The sequence below is a fragment of the Emys orbicularis genome, chromosome 1, assembly GCF_028017835.1.
Source record: "Emys orbicularis isolate rEmyOrb1 chromosome 1, rEmyOrb1.hap1, whole genome shotgun sequence".
Taxonomy (NCBI): Eukaryota; Metazoa; Chordata; order Testudines; family Emydidae; genus Emys; species Emys orbicularis.
In genome coordinates, this window is record NC_088683.1 from 348,166,390 (window position 1) to 348,186,547 (window position 20,158).

At 41.8% G+C, this 20,158-nt stretch overlaps 1 protein-coding gene across 1 annotated transcript in view; it reads left to right on the top strand.

Annotated features, from left to right (window-relative positions):
- The window catches only part of SYTL2 (synaptotagmin like 2), a 54,195-nt gene that overhangs the window by 19,180 nt on the left and 14,857 nt on the right, over window positions 1-20,158 (top strand). The window contains exons 4-9 of the mRNA XM_065397664.1: window positions 3,524-3,596; window positions 4,843-4,945; window positions 6,665-7,207; window positions 8,794-8,865; window positions 15,322-15,420; window positions 17,056-17,109. Coding sequence (XP_065253736.1) covers window positions 3,524-3,596; window positions 4,843-4,945; window positions 6,665-7,207; window positions 8,794-8,865; window positions 15,322-15,420; window positions 17,056-17,109 — 944 coding nt within the window. The remainder of the gene's footprint in view (window positions 1-3,523; window positions 3,597-4,842; window positions 4,946-6,664; window positions 7,208-8,793; window positions 8,866-15,321; window positions 15,421-17,055; window positions 17,110-20,158) is intronic.

Here is a 20,158-nt window from a genome sequence, read left to right on the forward strand (position 1 = left end):
AAACAATTGTTGACTTCAGGATCTGGCCTTGAGCATATCTGGGGGAGATGTAGGTGGGAAATGTAAAAGCAAAATCCCTAAATCTTATTTTTGATTACTGTTATTGAGACAAACTGCACTTATGACCATGAATGACTTAGGAAGGATCAATCCTTTTCATTGGGAGAACTCCCTGTATAAGGACCGAGGGCCAAATTCTGCTCTCGGACTAGTGAACACATCAGAGTCAGCGGCGTTACTTCAGGTCTAGTCTGGACTTAATAAGAGCAGAATATGGCTCTTTAGGTTTGGACACTTAAGCTGTAGGGTGGTGCTCCTTTTTTTTTTTCTCTTTAATGACTCACTCCAATAACCAAGCTGAAACCAGTGCTTGTCTTGGTATTTAAATTCCCATGATACTTTCTCTTGCATATCATAACCTTTGTGAGCTGGGTGTGTGAAGTGTGTTTTTGGGGGTGTAACCTTCCACAGAAGGAATTTCAACAGAATGACTGACTCAATCTGTCAATATTTTCTCTGTCTGACGATACATTCCATCTGTAGATTGAGAGTGTAAAATATGCCACCTAAGGAAAGGCAGAGTCCAGGTTCTCCCTTCTATGTTCTGAATCATTGTGTAAAAAAATCAATTTCTTAATCCTGAAAAGGCTCTCGGCTGATAAATAACACTGTCTGTGAACATTAATCCTAGAGTCTCTTACATGCAAATCAGCTGCCCCAAAATTTATTCTTAAAATGCAAATGGCTTTAGTATGTACGAAACGGGCTAGATCTTCTGCTTATCCATTTAACAGGTACAGCATTAGCAGCAGCAGTTGAGACTTCCCCACATACACTTGCCATTGTGGCCTATCCCTGATTTTGGAGGACTCACCTCTAAGGTCAGATGAGTTTGTTTTGTGCCCTCTCAATCCTTGACCTATCTGCTGAGCCTGCCAGCAAAGGGCATCCCAATTCTGGGATGTTTCTTGTGAGGGTGACAGGGACTAATTCACAGGGACTAACACATTTGCTACTGACCTGGGTTGGATTTGAGCCATTGCCATAGTTTCATAGAAGTTTAAAGACGGGAAAAGACCGCCTAACAAGGTTGTCTAGTCAATCTCCTGCCATTTTAGGATTGTGCCCTACAACCTGTTTTCCAAACCTTTGTCCACCTTCTGTGACTAAGTCCCACTTCTGTCCCTCTAGGGTCTGCTCTATGGTGGAGGTACAAAATCAGGTAGAATAAGGAAATCTTTTCCTCTTCTAACCTTCCTCCTATAAGCCCCTTCTCTCTTCCTCTGCTCTCCATCTGTAGGCATTTTATTGCTGTTACCATAGCACAGTGGTCTCCAACCTTTCTAAGCACAAGATCACTTCTTGAATTTAAATGCAACCCAGGATCTACCCCGCCTCTTCCCTGAGGCCCCACCTCTTCCATGAAGCCCTGTCCCACTCATTCCATTCCCCCCTCTCTGTTGCTCGCTCTCCCCCACCCTCACTCGCTTTCACCGGGCTGGGGCAGGAGGTTGGGGTTCAGGAGGGGGTGCAGGCTCTGGGATGGGGCCGAGGGGTTCGCAGTGTGGGAGGGGGCTCTGGGCTGAGCCTGGGGTAGGGGGCTGGGGTGCAGGAGGGGGTGCAGGGTGTAGGCTCTGAGAGGGAGTTTGGGTGCAGGAGGGGGCTCTGGGCTGGGGCAGAGTGTTGGGGTGAAGGAGGGGGTATGGGATGCTGGCTCTGGGAGGGGGCTCAGGTCTGGGGAAAAGGTTTGGGGTGCAGGAGGGGGTTCAGGGTGCAGGAGGGGGCATGGGGTGCTGACTCTGGGAGGGGGCTCAGGGCTAGGAGTTGGGGTGTGGGTTCCTGCTGGGTGGCACTTACCTCAGCTCCCAGTCGGCAGCACAGCGGGGCTAATGCAGGCTTCCTGCCTCACGCAGCTCCCAGAAGGGGCCAATGTGCTCCTGCGGCCCCTGGGGGCAGGCATGTGGCTCAACGCGCTGCCCCTCTCTGCAGGCACCGCCCCTGCAGCTCCCATTGGCCACAGTTCCCCGTTCCTGGCCAATGGGAGCTGTGGGGGCGGTGCTTGCAGACAGGAGCAGTGTGTGGAGACCCCTGCCCTCCCCTGGGGCCGCGGGGGCGTGCTGGCCGCTTCCAGGAGTGGCATAGGGCCGGGGCAGGCAGGGAGCCTGCCTTAGCGGCAGCCCCACTGCACCACCAGACTTTTAGCGGCCAGAGATGGCGATCGATTGGGCGTCTCTAGGATCGACCAGTCGATCGCGATCGACCGGTTGGTGACCACTGCCATAGCGTTACCTGAGCATGTTACCAAAATGACTTGATACGTTGATTATGGCAGGGGAGCTGGCCTCTTGCTCCACCCAGCACTGTCCCTAACTTTCTGTGGGTATATCTACACAGCAGTGTAAACCTGGGCTCAAGCGTAACCTCCCTTGCATCCACACCCATTGTGCTAACCTAAGGCTTGGACTTAGGGTCCCTGCATCCTGAAGGATTGGAGGGTCCAGGCCCATGTTAAGCTGGAACCTAGGGTCCGAGTCCTATTGCTTTCCTGCTTGCACGTGGCCCTGGTTGACTCGGGTCCCAGGAGTCCGCCGGATGTATCTGAGTTCCCGCTCCCAGAGGAACTGTGCTGTAGGCAGGCAGCCAGCACAGCAGCCGGAAGTGCCATTACTGCCTGGCTGAGGGTGCTCACCCTTCCTGCTCCTCACAGCAGCAGCTTCTCCTTGCTTCTGTGCAGAGCTTGCCCAGAGCAGGGAGCAAAGCTGACAGATGGGAAGCTGCTTCCGACTGCCATGATGTTGGGAGTCATCCCTCCCCTGGCCGTGCTGAGCTGGGAGCTCTGCTGCTCCCTCTCCTGCAGGGCAGCCACTTAGTGCCCAGTCCGCTCTCTGATCCTTGCTCCCGGGCCCCACCTCCACTCCCTGTGTGTGCAGGGGCACCCTGACTGTGTGCACTCTCAGGGTGGTGAGTGGGAGCCAGCCCCAAAACCTCCCTGCAGACAGCTCTTTATCCATGTTTGCTTTCACCTACTGAAAATTGCTGCTGCTTCATATCCCTGGCCTGGTTACATAACCTCAGACTGGGATGATAATCTTAATTTTTTTAAAAATATCTTTGCCTATGAATGAGCAATACTTCAAAAATTACTACTAAAAACAATCCGCTCTCCCATCCCTTGCTGTTTAATTTCTCCTTAGCTATAGTGCAACCAACCAATCAAGAGCATGTTTAATGAATTTATATTGGCTCTGAAAATGGTATTCTGTAATATTTTATCTGAAACAAAGACTTCAAATGTAGTAGATGAGGCACATAAACTGTTGTAGGGATGGTAAACCAAACAGGGGAATGGAACAGTATCTATGCCAAGAGTGGCAGTCTTCCATAAACAAAGAGAACAGATTGAACAGAAGAACCTCACATTTTTATGTTGTTTTTTATAAGCATATGGCAGCTTAATTTTCATTTTTACAGGCTTAAAGCAATGTGCTGGTTTCATGCTAAGCAACTTGTTGTTCTCTTGTAGTTCTAATGCACTGGACGCAACCTTAGACAAACCACAGGAAAGCTCAAAGAAGGTAGCTGTGTCACCAGGAAAGGTAGGTTCAGCATTGGTATGCTAGAGATGGCCTTTTTAAAGCTATTCCCTTGCCACTTTGCCGCTCCACTAAAAACCAGGAAGAATTTGGACAGAAGAATAAAAACTTGAGGTATAAAATGATGGATTGATTCCTGTTCAGCCTGTTTGTGTGGCAGAGAGAAAATCTTCATCCCTTACCTATATGTAGCCAATAGCAACCTCTTCACCCTCCCGAGAAAATTGACTCCATTTTGCTTTGTTCCAATTTCAATTGAATCTTCTCATAGGTCTGAATCCCTTTTGGGAGTCAGTAGCAGAAATGAGGCTATCTAAGGGCTTGTCTTCACTACCGCGCTACATCGGTGCAGCTGCCTCGATGTAGTGCATCTAGTGAAGACACGGGAGAGTGTCTCCCGCTCACATAGCACAGTGTAGACAGCGCTTTAAGTCGATGTAAACTTATGACACTCGGGGGTGGTTTTTTCACACCCCTGAGCAACGTAAATTACATCTGTAGTAGGAAGAGAGCAAACAACAAACTAACTTTCTTAAAGATATGGTTGCCAAGCAACAAAAATGCAGACTCTGCTTCTAATCCTAACCACTAACTAATATTTGAAACATAGGCTTTCCTTATTACCACATAGCAGAGTTTTAAAATAAAGTTAATATAAAGTAAATGCCCTAAGTTACTAAATGAATACAACCAATTAAATTAATACAACAAATTTGACGTAAGCAGTAGTGTAGACAAGCCCTAAGGGCTGGTCTGCACTGGAAATGTACATCAGCATAGCAATGTCTCTCAGGGGTGTGAAAAATCCACCAAGAGACATAGTTAAGTCGACGTAAATCCTAGTGTAGACAGTGCTAGGTTGATGAAAGAATTCTTCTGTCGAGCGAACTGTCGCCTTGAGGGGAGGTGGATTAACCACGACAGCGGGAGAATCCCGCCCGTCGCTATAGTGTCTCTAGTGAAGTGCGCTGCAGCTGTGCTGCTGTACCGTTTTAAGTATAGATGTAGCCTGCTTCACAAAGGTGGGGTTTTCAAATGCCCTAAGTCTGTTCCTGCTGACTTCAAAGGGAGTAGAGTTAGGCCAAGCCCTTCTGACAATCCTTTACCTTCACTATTTTGCTATGTCCTCCGTCTGTCTTATAAGAGCCCTGCTTAAACCTTATTCTGCAGGGGTGAAATCACTGCGTTTTCATGTTTCTGTTAACGCTGTTAAACATATGACTCAAATTATATGTCCATTCTTTTCTAGCAAAGGAAAAATCCATTTAATGACTTCACTGCACCAGAACAGAACGTAAAAAGTAGGGACTCGGAAAGCGGAACAACTGACCTATCTCAGATGTCAAATGAGGGTAAATAATTTTTTTTAATCTACATGTCCTCTGTGGACTCTGAAATTCTTCGGGGTATTGTGACCAAGTTAACTGTCGCTTTTCTCACACAATACATTTTCTAGGGGGAAAAACCTTTTTAAAATCCTGCAATAAAGCAGGACATGGCACTATTTTACCTATTGTTTTATGAGCCTGTCTCCAGCCTGTTCTTCAAGCTGTTCATTTTAAATCTGCATGTATAAAAATATGACCCCCTGAAGATATTAAGAAAATATGTTTCACCCAAATAATCTGATCTGTCTACTCCTTTCCCCTGCCCACACTCCAACCCTAAACCTGCATTAGGTCATTGAGGGTAGGTCTACGCTGCAATTAAAAACCCACAGCTGGCTCAGGTCAGCTGACTTGGACTCATGGGGCTCAGGCTGTGGGGCTCTTTAATTGTAGTTTAGACGTTTGGGCTGGTGCCCAAGCTGTAGGACCCTAATGTCTAAGCCCGAATGTCTATACTGCAATTAAGCAGACCCTTAGCCCGAGTCAGCTGACCCAGGCCAGCTGCAGGTGTCTGACTGCAGTGTAGACATTCCAGTAGCCATCCAGCTGAGAAGGGCCACTTCCATATTACAAGCCTCTTGGTGATTTAGCAGTAAGAGAGCAGTTTAAGATATTCTCTTTTCTGTCTTTGCAGCAGTCCCAATCATTGCTGCTATTGCTCAGCGGCAGGGGATCAAGCTGGAGTCCCAACATTTGATCTCGTCCCCCTGTTGTTTCTTAGACTCATAGACTTTAAGATCAGAAGGGACCATCATGATCATCTAGTGTGACATCCTGCACATTGCAGGTCACAGAACCTCACCCAGCCACTTCTATCTATAACAGACCCCTAATCTCTGGCTGAGTTACTGAAGTCCTCAAATCATGATTTAAAGACTTCAAGTTACAGAGAATCCACTATTTACACTAGTTTTAACCTGCAGGTGATCTGTGCTCCATGCTGCAGAGGAAGGAGAACCCCCCCCCCCCCCCCCCCACGATCTTTGCCAGTCTTGTTTCCTTAGTTCTGTTTTTTAGATTCCTCTCTTTCCCCAAAATATCATTCCTAACCAAACAGGAGCTAGAAAATGATGTACCTTAATCCAGTCTTGCAAAATTGTAATGAGAGTTTGTCAGCCCAGGCATGAAAACTACTGACCTGCTTTCTGCTATAATGCTTGCTAATGGGGGAAGAGGACAAGTGTATACTACTTGCATTTTTTTTTAAATACTTGTCCAGAGTGGGCAAGTTTTACTAAGTTTTACTTAGTTCCATCTGACCCTGAAAACAGTCTACAAAAATTGATAGAAACACAAACACAAGACACGATAATATAATTGAGCTGTATAAGAACTGAGTTGATTAAAGGTTTACTGTGCTCTAACTTTGAGTCGTTATGTTTCTTTGCAGTAGGAATGTTCTATTAGTCAGCACTCTATAATACAAACAAGTTAAATCTAATATAAAGTTTGATAATCTATTAGTTTTCCAATACATTTGTTTCAAGAGTGCGTACTTTTTATACTGCTGAATGCTTTGACTGTTAACGTTGTCTTGTCTTTTTGCATTGCATCTTAGAGCTGCAAGAATGTCTTTCCTGTGTAAAACACTTGATGCTTTGACTAAATGCATGTTCTTAAGCTTGAGATCTGTTTTGCAGTATGTTTTTACCCTTTCCCTTGTATGCATGTCTTGTCTTGCAGACACACTGACACCTTCAAAGGAGAGCCAATCCAAGAGAAACGTACTAAACAGTAGGTCAGAGGAACATTCTGGAGAACAAACTGATGAGTCACAGAGAATTGCAGATCAGCCTCCTGTACCAAAAGCTAGAAAAGTCATCTACAAAATAACAGATCCCATATTGGAGAAAGATGGTTCTTTCCCCAAACCTGCTAAAAGGACTGACTGGGTTAGTGGTGCTGGTACACCACCGAGGGGCATTCTGAAACGCAGTTCAAGTTCAAGTTCCACTGATTCAGAAGTTCTTCGTGTTAATCAAATCTTTGACCATCAAAGTAAGACTGGTTTGCCATCTTCAACTGTTCTCGAAAGAGTAGCTGAGACAAATCCTCCTGCAGAAGACCCCTCACAAAATTCACTGGAAAGACTAAAACAGGTCAGGTTCTCTTCCAGTATAGGTACAAAACAACCTCTTCAGAGCCCCCAACTGCACCATGGCAAAGATATAGGAGAGTTTGACTTACTGGAATCAGACTATGTTAAGAATGCAGAAAATGACAGTAGTAGGTTAGATGCACTTCAAAATGAACAAACCCTCCCTATAAAATCTCCACGCTCCCAATCCTCTGCTTTAGATGTTAATGCAACAGACAGAGATGTCTCCCAAGAAGACACATCAGCACCATATTCTTCTGATGCTAACAGGTCAAGCCTACCAGTTAATGAAACCTTGCAGCTTAAGACAAGTCTTCCTATGGAACCTGTAACTCCAAGGAAATCCTCCAGTAATATCTCACCAAATGTCCAGGAAGTGCAAACTGTTGATGAAACATTGTCTCAAAACATATCCAAACAGTCCCCGAATCCTGACTTGGAGTCATCCAAACACACTATTGGTAAGAGAACAACACAACACAAGTCAAATGAGTTAATACTGAGAAGGGTAAATAACAATTTTGAAAACAGTCATAAATAACTCTGCTCATTAATATTCCAATCATGAGAGAGAGAGCTTTCTGTATTAGCCAGAATATTTCTGCTTGCTTACTAATTTACCAGTTTCACACACTAAACCACATGCTACGCATTGTCTGAACATTCAGTCTGGGAATATGCTCTATTGATTGACTTTCTGTTTTATAAAAAAAAAAAAAAAACCTGGTTAATAACATGTCCAGGCTAAAGTGTGGATATGCATATTTATTAGCAACAAGAGAGAGATAGTGGTGGACCACCCATATACTTGCTCAGGCAAAACTCCTGTTTTGAAGTCTATGCTAGCTTTGTCTGCATAAGGACTGAAGAAATTGGTCCACCATTGTCTGTTAGTGGTAATAATGGTACTATGATTTGGGGATTATTTTTTTTTAACACGTGTGATTAAATAAAAAACATGGCAGTTAAATGATGAAAAATTCACTTCTGAATAAGAATCAAAATGCCATAATTATAAGCAAACATAAGTGTTCCTGCAGAGTTAACTTTTTGTAAGGTTGTAATGTGGATTAAGACTTTACTCATTCATAAATTGCTCCAGTTTTATTCTACAAGTCTATTTTCATTGCTGTGCTGCCAGTATATCAATGTTCTTACCTGAAAATATTTTTTTCAAGCTAAAAGAACAAGCATATGGGATATATCTGTGTTTTAGCTTGTGTAACTTGTAGTGGGGACTTGGTGGAAAGTGAAGCATCATATGGATGTCTAGAGGAGTCTCTTAACCCACTAATTATATTTTAATAAATACCTTGTCTGCAATATGATGCATTTCAAAAGCAAAAAAAAAAGCTCTAACTATTTTTATGCACCCCAAGAAGAAATCCTGTGGATTTTACCCTATATCGGGATACTGCTAACTCATCCCTGCCAAAGGCAGGAAAACCATTCCAACCTTTCTTCCAAATTGGTGGTAAACTTTGATAGGCTCCCAAGAACCACTCCCCTCCCCCATCATATCACTCTTTATTTTGGCTTTTTGATTTCTGTTTTCACGTAAACAGTTGTTTTTAAAATAACAAGCAGCAATGGGAAGGGGAAACAAGCTATGATGAGCACTACTAGATTTTTTTTATCAAGGTGGGTGGAAAACCTGTTTCAGCAAAATCATGTTTATTGACTCCTTATCTTGAAAGGTGATTTTATGTTACAGATCAGCAGCCACTTTCTGCTAAGACAAAATCTCCTCAGGTGCCAAATGCCAGCTCTGCAGACCTTCAACAAGGTAAGCCTGTTCTTGTTGAGGATCAAAGTGCTAAAACCACTTCCAAGCCTGACAAACATGCTGCTGAGTTCATGAAGGCAGCTGATGAGTCCATATCAAAAGTATTAGATTGGTTTAAAAGAAGCTCCAATACTAGTGATGAGAATACGCCATCGGTAGCCTCCCAAGGGAGAGAGTCCAAAGAAGAACTGTACTCATCACCCAGGACAAGAGTTATAACTACAAAAGATAGTGGACCAAGCACAGATGAAAATACACAACTGATTGACTTGTCATTTGGAAATAACGGGAAACCAAGCAATGTTTTGAAACCTGCAGCAGTTGATGCAGAAGACATACAGATAATAAAAGTAGGAAAAAAAGAAAATCTAAGTCAAGAGACTCAAGGAACAGACTACAACAAAGGACCTATTGTACTTGGAAAGAGCAAAAGTGGCAGAGAGAAGATACCTTTACAGGTCACTGATCTTCCAGTTACTAAATTAGGTGAAACAAATATTCTTAAAAAATCAGCTGCAGAAGGCAAAATATTATACAAACCAGAGGATGAAAGTGCAGCATATAAAGAACCAACATTTCTTACAGAAGGAAAAGACAAACCAGGTTCAAAGAGTTTCAGTTCTCCTGAAAAGCTAAATGAAGGTTCACTATTGAAAACTAATGTGCAAATTCAGAAAGGAATTCAGAAAGAGGAAGAGAAAATATGCATTATCAAATCTCTCTTGGAAGAAGACCATGTCCAGTCACAGACTGGATTTGATAATAAAGGAACAGAGATAAAAGAACCTGGTTTACTTGATCAAGGAAGTATGCAACTAGAGCCAAGTAGTCCTAGGACGAAACTACCCGTCTTGCCACAGCATGAATCCAAACAGCCATCTCAGGTACAAATCTCAGATGAGGAGACAGAACAAAAGAGAAGAGTAAGGGATATTAGGGCTTTCTGGGAAAGCAACAAAACTGGACCCAAGCATACAAATAAGGAAGGCATTTTAAGTACTACCCCATCAGCTAGTAGCACAGTACAATACATCAGTAAAGGAAATAGCAAAGTAAAACCCACTGATGATTCTGCAGCATCCCTATCAAGTGAATCAAAAGATCAAAACAAGTATAGTTGGGTTACCTTCAGAAGAGTTGAATTAAGTGATGACGAGGCATCTTCAAAGACTGGGCCAGATATAATGGATAAATCCAAAGCAGACCATACTGTTGAGAAGTCCAGAAAAATACTTCAGTCTGATGGTAAGGTTAATGAATTTACAAAATTGCCAAAAGCAAATCATTTGCAACCAAGAATTGGTTTTACTCCTACTTCATCAAAGAAGTATGAAGATGGGAAAGAAGTGTCTTCAGAAAATGACAGAAATCCCTCTTCTACACAACAGAAGCCACATTTTAAGGTTTTGTCTTTGAAGGAAAAAATAGATGAGGAGTCTAAGAATCAAATTTCCAACCCATTGCAATTTCAGAGTTTGAGAAGCTTTTGGGATATTGGAGCTAAATCACAGAGTAGGACCAATATGAAAAATGAAACCACTTCCCCAGGTAATATTAGTTCAGTAACTTACCAAAAAGAGTCAAAGGAACTTAAAGAAAGCAGAGCAGAGACGAGCCAAGAAGAGGTGATTGTTCAACAGCAAAATCAACTTCCCGAGAGAGAGAAAACAAAGAAAATAAACTTCAAAGTACCTGAGTCGCCTAGACAGGAAGGGCAGCCCATTCCTTGGTCAGTGAATCTGACAAGAACAGAAAATGCAGCATCTCTTCAAATAGTGGGGGGAAAGGTAGGAAAGTCAGTGATCTCAAAACCTAAAGAAAAGGTGGATCTTCCAGAGCAAGAAGTTAAAGAATATATAGAAAAAATGAGTGTTCCACCAAAAGAACAGCACAGCACATTTAACAATAGCTTACAGAAACTGCTTAAAGAAATGTCTGAGGCACCCTTGCCATCATTCCAACCAGCTAGTGATAAAGGTGTTCCAAGAAAAGAATTGGGAATTGATGAACACCTAATTGTTTCTGTAAAAACAATGCAGAGCAAGACTGCTCCCAAAGACTCCAAAGAAAAAGCAGAATCCCCTAAAGAGGAGGTTGTAGAGACTGTAGACAAAACTGTTGCTCCATCAAAGGTTGAACTTGATGCATTTAATGCAGGGCTAGAGAAACTGCTAAAGGAAACCTCCAAAATATCATCATCTTCTAGTCAGAACGTAACAGAAAATATTTCTGAAGAGACAGTTTCTTGGCCTGGGCAGAGAAGATTTTTTGAAAAGGTGATGGAACGGAGTCACAACACTTATCCTACATTTCAAAAAGAGGAAGTGCTTCCTCAAGAAGTAAAAGAAACTATAGAAAGAACAGTCGTTCCACCCAAAGATGAACTTGATGAACTAAAAATTGGTCTAGGGAAGCTGCTTAAGGAATCTGACTCTTCCTGTCCATCGCATCAGGCAGCAGATGCGGATGAGGGTATCCAGAGAGAGAGTTCTCATGAAGAAGTCATTCCAAGCTCTTCCCAAAAGACAATGCGTCCTGGCATAGCTGCTTATGTTGTGACCCAGAATGAAGCACAGCCTCCTGGAGAGGCAGTCTCAGAGACTGTAGAAAAAACCACGGTTCCACCAAAAGCTGAATTCCATGATCTGGATGCTGGTTTAAAGAAACTACTTAAGGAAGCATCCGCAATCTCATTTTCATCGTACACTATAGATAACAGTAAAAAAGCAGCATCTGAGAATGTCCCTGAAGAAGATCGGCGAAGATATTATAAGCGGGTCACAGAGACTGACCAGGCTACTTCTGTTACTGCCCAAGAAAGGGTTGGGACGCCAAATGAAATTGGGACTGTAGAGAGAACTACAGTTCCATATCAGGATAATGTTAGCTCAATCAATCCATGCTTGGAGAAACCAAATGAAGAGGCAGCTAACGTGCTGTTACCTTTATATGCAAAAAGTGGAGAAAATGTAAGCTCTCGGCCAGAGGATCAGACTGATCATCCTGTATCTCCTGGTAACCATCATGAAGTGACTGAAATACTAGTAAAAACAGTTCAGCCAAAACCTGAACTCCGTGAATTTAATGCTAGTTTGCAGAAACTGCTCAAGGAAGCTTCTGAAATGCCACCCTCTGAACAGAAAAGCTTTGACAATGAGATGCATGTTAGGATACAGCCTAATCAGAGCGTGAATTCCTCTTACCAACAAGATATTGATCATCCTCAAGAAGTAAAGGAAACTGTAGAAAAAGCTGTTGCTCCTTCCAAATCGGAACTCAGTGAAATTAATTCTGGATTAGAGAAACTGCTTACGGAAGCTTCTGAAATGCCACCTTCTGAACGGAAAAGATTGGACCGTGAGATGTATAGTATGGTGAATTTTAGGATACAACCTAATCAGAGTGTGAATTCCACTTACCAACAAGAAATCAAGCATCCTCAAGAAGTAAATGAAACGGTCAAAAAAGCCGTTGCTCCTTCCAAATCAGAACGTAGTGAATTTAATTCTGGGTTAGAGAAACTGCTGAAGGAAGTCTCTGAAATGCAAACTCCTAAACTGAAAAACATGGACAATGCAATGCAGAAGAGTATGAGGATACCGCCTAATCCGAGCGTAGACTTAACTTATCAGCAAGATATTGACCATCCTCAAGAAGTAAAGGAAACGGTAGCAAAAGCTGTTGCTCCTTCCAAATCTGAGCTTGGAGACTTTAATGCTAGTTTGCAGAAACTGCTTAAGGAAGCCTCTGAAACTCCACCTCTTAAGCTGAAAAGCTTGGATAGTGTAACACAGGGTAGGACACAGCCTAAGGAGAGTGCGTATTCCCCTTACCAACAAGAGATGGACCATCCTCAAGAAATAAAAGAAACTGTAGAAAAAACTGTTGCTCCAACAAAAGCAGAATGCAGTGAATTGAATATCTGCTTAGAAAAACTTGTTAAAGAAGCATCTGACGTTTCATCTCAGCTGCCAACGAAGATGGGAAAACAGGAAAGACCCAATGACTCTGTGTCTCAATCAGAAAAGGGAAGTCTAGCCATTAAAATGCCACTCTCTGGTCCAAGTGCTTCAAGTGGCTATCGCACAGAGTTTAAGATACCAATCAAGAGAGAGACTTTGAAACAAAATGACAAGGCCGTGAAGGAAGATCATGTGGTAAATGAAGTGAGAGGTTCTACTCTCCCTGAAAGAAATGTAGCATTTGAGAAAACCATGCAGACTAACCTGGCATCAGCTGAAGCCCTTCCCAAGGAAAGAGAGAATGGTGCGGCTGTTATCAAGACACATAAGATGGAGATAAAAAATGAAAATAAAAGAGAGGAAGCAGCAGGAAAGGAGGTTGATAAAAGCGCTTCCTTAGCAGATGCTAGTGAGGCAACATCTGAAGTGAATGCACCATTTAGATTCAGGAGAGCAAGCACACCACAAGATGATGATCGCTCCTCCAAAATAAGTAAAGTTGAGCTGCTCCTAGCATCTCCTTATGATGATGATGAAGATGACACCATAAGTTTTGGCTCTGATCTTTCAGGTTCAACCTGTGAGCATTTTTGAATTCTTAAATCAATCATTCTGGATTTTTATTTATTATTATTATATTTATTATTATTATTATTATATTTATTAATTATTATTTAAGAAATATGGCTAGAATTTTTTGATAACGTACCTTAAGAATGGTGAACCAAAAGCCTGACTGAGATTCTCATTCATTTTCTTAACTGAATGATCTGGGCATCTTTTCTAATGAACTTTTTTAATGCCTGAGTCAGCAGATGTTTTGAAAAGACACGCATTTTGTATGGCTTGCAGAACGGGGAGTTGGGCTGGAATAACCCTATTGCATGCCTATAGAGAAAGAGTCAGGCTTTCCGCATCGGTTTCTTCGCCTTGTGGCAGTTTGTTCAATGTGGGAACAGTGAGTTCCATTATTTAAACTTCGGGCTTTAGAGTTTTTTTTTTTTTTTTTTTACACAGTGTTTTACTGGCTGATGTAAGAAAGGGGCCCCGTTAGCAAGGGATATCTGGCTAAACCAGATATTTGCTTCTGCTTTCTAATGTGTATTTACACCACAACGTGCAAAGGAGAAGGCACACCCCGCCTTAATCAATTCATTGTTGCAGCCTGTTGCACCAGAACATGGGGCTATGTTCACTTAGTGTTATCTTCCACTGAAAAATTAGTATTCAAATAGAGATGCATCTGGAACAGATGGCAACACTGGAGTGGCTCTGGTCTCCTGTACAGTATGAGATAGGCAGTGCTGATGTAATTAAACTATTGGAGACGCTTCAGTTGGAGGGGTTAATTTAATATTTGTTCTGAGAAATCAGGATTGTTCCTCTTAACTGGAGAGACTGAGAAACCTGTGAAATTTGCAGCGGCTGCCAGCTGTGATCCTTAATTCCTCACTCTTAACTCGGGCAAAACACAATTGGAGCCAATGGAACTTCTGGCCTAGGTGAAGAATGAGTAAAACTTGAGCAAGGGCTTCAGGCTTTGCGCCATAGCTAAAGTGAAGCATTTTGGGTCACTTTTGCTCATGGGGAGGGTGGGGGAAGGCGGCAGAAAGGGATTTTTAAAGGGATGAGATGGTACATGGGACTGCCAACTGGGACAGATGAGACCGTTAACTTCTAAGATCTGAATCTGTCCCATGGTGGTAGCAGTTGAGTTTTCCTATGGCTGCTGTTTGGACTACATGACGTGAATTGTGGCCTCTGTTGTTGTTGTTTTTTAAATTCAAATAGGAACACATCCCCATTATTAAAATAACCCCCACTGTTAGCACCCCAAGTGATAGTCTCCATCAGGAAGCAGTTCTATAACCGGGTTTGGTTTTCTAGCTAGACTCCTGCTTAGTTGTAGATACAGCTGTGTCACTGTGTCCATCTCAAGCAATGAGTCTGAATTAGTTTGCCTACCTCTAGTATGTGTGTATGTAGACAAAACAATAGGCCCAAATGATCACGTGGCACATCTGTTGATTAGTCGGAGCCCTAAACACACACACCAAAGGGTAAATTTTTGCTCCATAACTCTTAAAAATTACTGTAAAATTTCCATTTCCCCCCCTAGTCAATACAATGCTGCCATGGCAACTTCCAGTTAAATCACTTCTAAAATATGTATTCCTGAAAGCCTGTGTCCAAGTAATATAAGCTATTCAATTCAGTGACTATTGATCCTGCTGGTCTTTGGTAGTGCATGTATTTTTACCTAGTAATTTAGAATTCCATTATGTCTCCAAATCCATGACTAAACATCTGCACCTTTCCCTCATTTTTCTTTTGGTCTTTCACCGTTGTCAAAACTAGAATTTTAAATGTTTTGCTAAGGGTTAAAAATATCTCTCCGTTAGTTAAAAATAGCCATTGATTTCTTAAGTGGCTCTCATTTAAAAAGGCATGTCTGTCTGTTTGTGCAGCGTTCATGTATTTTGTCTCGTGACAGGTTCAGAAGAATTAGATCCTATTTTGAAGGCTTTGAAAAGGAGTGCAGATAGGCAAAGGCCTTCCAAAAGTCTAGAGGACATTCCATCAGCCACATCAAGTGAGCACAAAGCTTGTCTGCTGTCTTCCTTGCCCCCAACTAAGCTTAAAAATACTTATTTACGGTACTATCCTTCCACACATCTTCACCAACTGGCACTCTAATATTCCAACCATGGGTTTTGGCAAGAAAACTATCCTCAGAATGAGCATCCAAAATAAGTAAATAAATAACCACCATACTTTATAACTCGACTTCTGAATAAGAAGTAAGGAGCAGTGCTCTAGTCTAAATGGTGCTTTTGACCAGGTTTTGATTTCAATACTGCATGCTCATTTTGAACACTTATTCCTGTATTTCATTCTCAGTCACAGCTGAATATAAAATAGGATTCTTTTTTGCACACTTAATTAAGGCATGCTTTTTAACCCCTTCTTTCATCTCCTCTCACATTCCATTCAGATGGCCATCTTTGTAACAATGATTATACCTGCAGTGGCAGGAAATAGGCAAGCAAGGTATGCAACTGCCATGTCCATTCCTAATTCCACTAGCAAGTTTTAAAGATTTACTGAACTCTTCTCTGCCACTAGCTGTAAATCTATAAATGTCCAGGTTGTGACTGAGAAAACATTTAATCCTGTCCTCCTGTTTGTTTGTTTGTTTGTTTGTTTGTTTGTTTGTTTGTTTGTTTGTTTGTTTGTTTGTTTGTTTGTTTGTTTGTTTGTTTGTTTGTTTGTTTGTTTGTTTGTTTGTTTGTTTGTTTGTTTGTTTTTGTTTTAAAGCCAGATCGGCCTTGAGTCTCCTGAAATGCTCTCAATGTTTATAGTTTTCTCTTGTGAGCCAGCTCTATTTATAAATAACTTGCATGGAGTTTACACAGGAGTGTTCATGTAAATGTATCCACTCAGCAGACTTCTTCTGAGAAATATGCATTGAATTGGTCTTAATCAGCATGGCTTTGCTCAGTAGTGGGCTTTGTGCTTGTTATACAATAAGGGGATGTGCAAGCACCCAAAGGAGCAACAGATAAATATCTACTTTCACCCACAAATGGATATGGGCCCAATTAATGAGTGGTGCAAGTGAGAGCAACTGCACTGACTTCAGTAGAATTGCACCTACTTGCACCAGCAGCAAATTTGGCTCTGAGTTCCTATTTAAATTATGCAATCAAATATACTTGTGTTCAGAATTTCACTTACCCCTATGTTCATGGTTATGTATTTTTCAATATCTTATTGATTGCTGTGCATAATGGGGAAAATGTGTGAAACTTCATGCATGTAGAAATTTGTGAATAGAGCTTTGGCTTTTGGAAGGAGCTGGCCAATTCAGGCATCTTACACTAGTTTAAAATACAGACATAAGAACTCATAATTCTCTCCTTTTTTTAACGTGCTGTTACTTATTTGCAATTGACTCTAGGACCTCAGCCATCAGTACAGCACTGTACTGATGTAAACTGCATTAAACAATGACATGAGAGCTCCCTTTATAGCAAACTAGTTGAATTTTGTAATCCAAGTAGAAAGTGTTTTATGAACAGCATTTAACCTTGTGCTTTGTGAATTTAACCTTGGTTGTGGCTCTGCTGATTTTGACCTTATTTCTTATAAACTCTGTGGCTGCCACTATAATCCATACTACCTTCCTGAACAGCAAACTTACTAACTGTTACTTTTTCCTGCACAGATAAAGGAAAAGTAGATATTCCAAAAGAAGAATTAGTACTTAGTGCTGAAGATGGTAAATATCTTCTTTGTGTCTGCATGAACATAGTATTTTTTTCAGTGTCCTCCTCCACTCACCAGCCAAAGAGTTGGTGAATTTCAGAATTGTATCACTGCTGTATGGTAATTTAATTAGTTAATTTCTGCATGATGTAAATACTTGGGTAGCATTTCTCTACCTTTGCTTTTATTTCTAAACAATATGTTACTATTGTTATATCCCACTACGTATTATTGTAAGAAACCTTGTTTATGTCACATAGTGTGTTATCTGGGCTTGATCCTTCAGGCATTCCACATGTGTCATGACCACTGAAGTCAATGAGCGCTTTGGGTATTGACTCAATGGAGAATTGGGCCGCTAAAATGTCAAATTAGCATGCTCATTTGTTGCACTGTAAGATGGTTCTATCCTGCAAAGCAAAGACTTAAGACACAAGTGGATTTGCTTGCTCTGAGATAATGGATAAGCCACTGGCTTGTCTACTCTTGATACTGATGATGTACTAGTTCACTTATAAATTCATCTGGTACATTGCGTGGGCCAAATTCTCCATCATATATGTGCACAAATCTCCCATTGATGTCATTGAGTGAGTGTATGTAAACACAGACTAAAGGATCCTGAATTTAAAACAAAACCAAAAATGACTAGGTTACACTGAGATAGTGACACTGAATATGGTGGTATATAACACATTTTTACTTCCTTTTAAGTGCTATCCAGTGGCACCACAATTCTAAAACTAGTTACACTTAGTTGTATTTATTTCTGACTCTCTTTTAGAGGCTTCAGTGTGTTTTGTAGTTAGTCTGATCATAGTGCACCTTGGGCCCTATACTGCTGTCCATTGCATGGTGCAGAGAGTAATCAATGGGTCTTTTAGCATGTACTTAAGCATTTCCCTGAACTGGGGACATAGCTGTGGATTTCAATTAAAATATATTTGAAATGTCTACATATAATTGAGCCGAAAGGGTGGGTTTTTTGTCTTTTCAAGCAGCCAGATTATTTTTGTGCTCCAGTCAGTCATGGTAAAGGCTGACACAAATATCTATCCTGGCAAATATAGGTTGGGAGTTTCCAAAGTGCTCAGTACTTGGTCAAACGTTGATTTCAGAGGGAGCGGCCTCAGGCCAGTACTGAAGCATTTTTGAAAATCCCGTTTTTAATGCTTGGACTTCACTTGCTGACGAGGTATTGCATTGGTTGCACTCCAAATTGTCAAAAAAGGAAAATGCCGCAAATGTATAGTGAGGGATGATATGGAGTTTTGGAAATCCAGGCCAATGATGATTGTGAAGGAGGAAGAAAGATGATCTTCAGGTTGATGTATAAAGTGTCTGGTTCTACAATCACTATATAAACCTGGTGACAAATTTCAGAGTGGTAGTCGTGTTAGTCTGTATCAGCAAAAACAACAAGGAGTCCTTATGGCACCTTAGAGACTAACAAATTTATTTGGGCATAAGCTTTCGTGGACTAAAACCCACTTCATTGGATGCATGGAGTGGAAAATATAGAGGCAGGTATAAATACACAGCACATGAAAAGATGGGAGTTGCCTTACCATGGGGGGGAGAGGGTAAGTGCTAACGAGCCAATTCAGTTAAGGTGGAAGTGGGCTATTCTCAACAATTGACAAGAAGGGGTAAATACCAAGGGAGGAAAAATCACTTTTGTAGTGCTAATGAGGCCAATGTAATCAAGGTGGCCCATTTCAAACAGTTGACAGGAAGGTGTGAGTATCAGCAGGGGGAAATTAGTTTTTGTAGTGACCCATCCACTCCCAGTCTTTATTCAGGCCTAATTTGATGGTGTCCAGTTTGCAAATTAATTCCAGTTCTGCAGTTTCTCATTGGAGTCTGTTTTTGAAGTTTTTTGTTGTTGAAGAATTGCCACTTTTAAGTCTATTATTGAGTGTTCAGGGAGATTGAAGTGTTCTCCTACTGGTTTTAGAATGTTATAATTCTTGGTGTCTGATTTGTGTCCATTTATTCTTTTGCGTAGAGACTGTCCGGTTTGGCCAATATACATGGCAGAGGGACATTGCTGGCACATGATGGCATATATCACAATGGTAGATGTGCAGGTGAATGAGCCCCTGATGGTGTGGCTGATGTGTTTAGGTCCTATGATGGTGTCCCTTGAATAGATATGCGGACAGAGTTGGCAATGGGGTCTGTTGCAGGGATTGGTTCCGAGGTTAGTGTTTTTGTGTGGTGTGTAGTTTCTGGTGAGTAATTGCTTCAGGTTGGGGGGCTGTCTGTAAGTGAGGACTGGCCTGTCTCCCAAGGTCTGTGAAAGTGAGGGATCGTCCTTCAGGATAGGTTGTAGATCCTTGATGATGCGCTGGAGAGGTTTTAGTTGGGGGCTGTAGGTGATGACTTGTGGCATTCTGTTACTTTCTTTGTTGGGCCTATACTGTAGTAGGTGACTTCTGGCTACCCTTCTGTCAATCTGTTTCTTCACTTCACCAGGTGGGTATTGTAGTTTTAAGAATGCTTGATAGAGATCCTGTAGGTGTTTGTCTCTGTTTGAGGTATTGGAGCAAATGCGGTTGTATCTTAGAGCTTGGCTGTAGTCAATGGATCATGTGATGTGGTCTGGATGAAAGCTGGAGGCATGTAGGTAAGTGTAGCGGTCAGTAGGTTTCCGGTATAGGGTGGTGTTTATGTGATCGTTGCTTATTTGCGCTGTAGTGTCTAGGAAGTGGATCTCTTGTGTGGACTGGTCCAGGCTGAGGTTGAAATCTTGGTGAAATTCCTCAAGGACCTCCTTCCCATGGGTCCAGATGATGAAGATGTCATCAATGTAGCGCAAGTGGAATAGGGGCGTTAGGGGACAAGAGCTGAGGAAACGTTGTTCTAAGTAAGCCATAAAAATGTTGGCATACTGTGGGGCCATGCGGGTACCCATAGCAGTCCCACTGACTTGAAGGTATAAATTGTACAAATGAGACATCAGAATTATAACATTCAAAAACCAGTAGGAGAACACTTCAATCTCCCTGGACACTCAATAACAGACTTAAAAGTGGCAATTCTTCAACAAAAAAACTTCA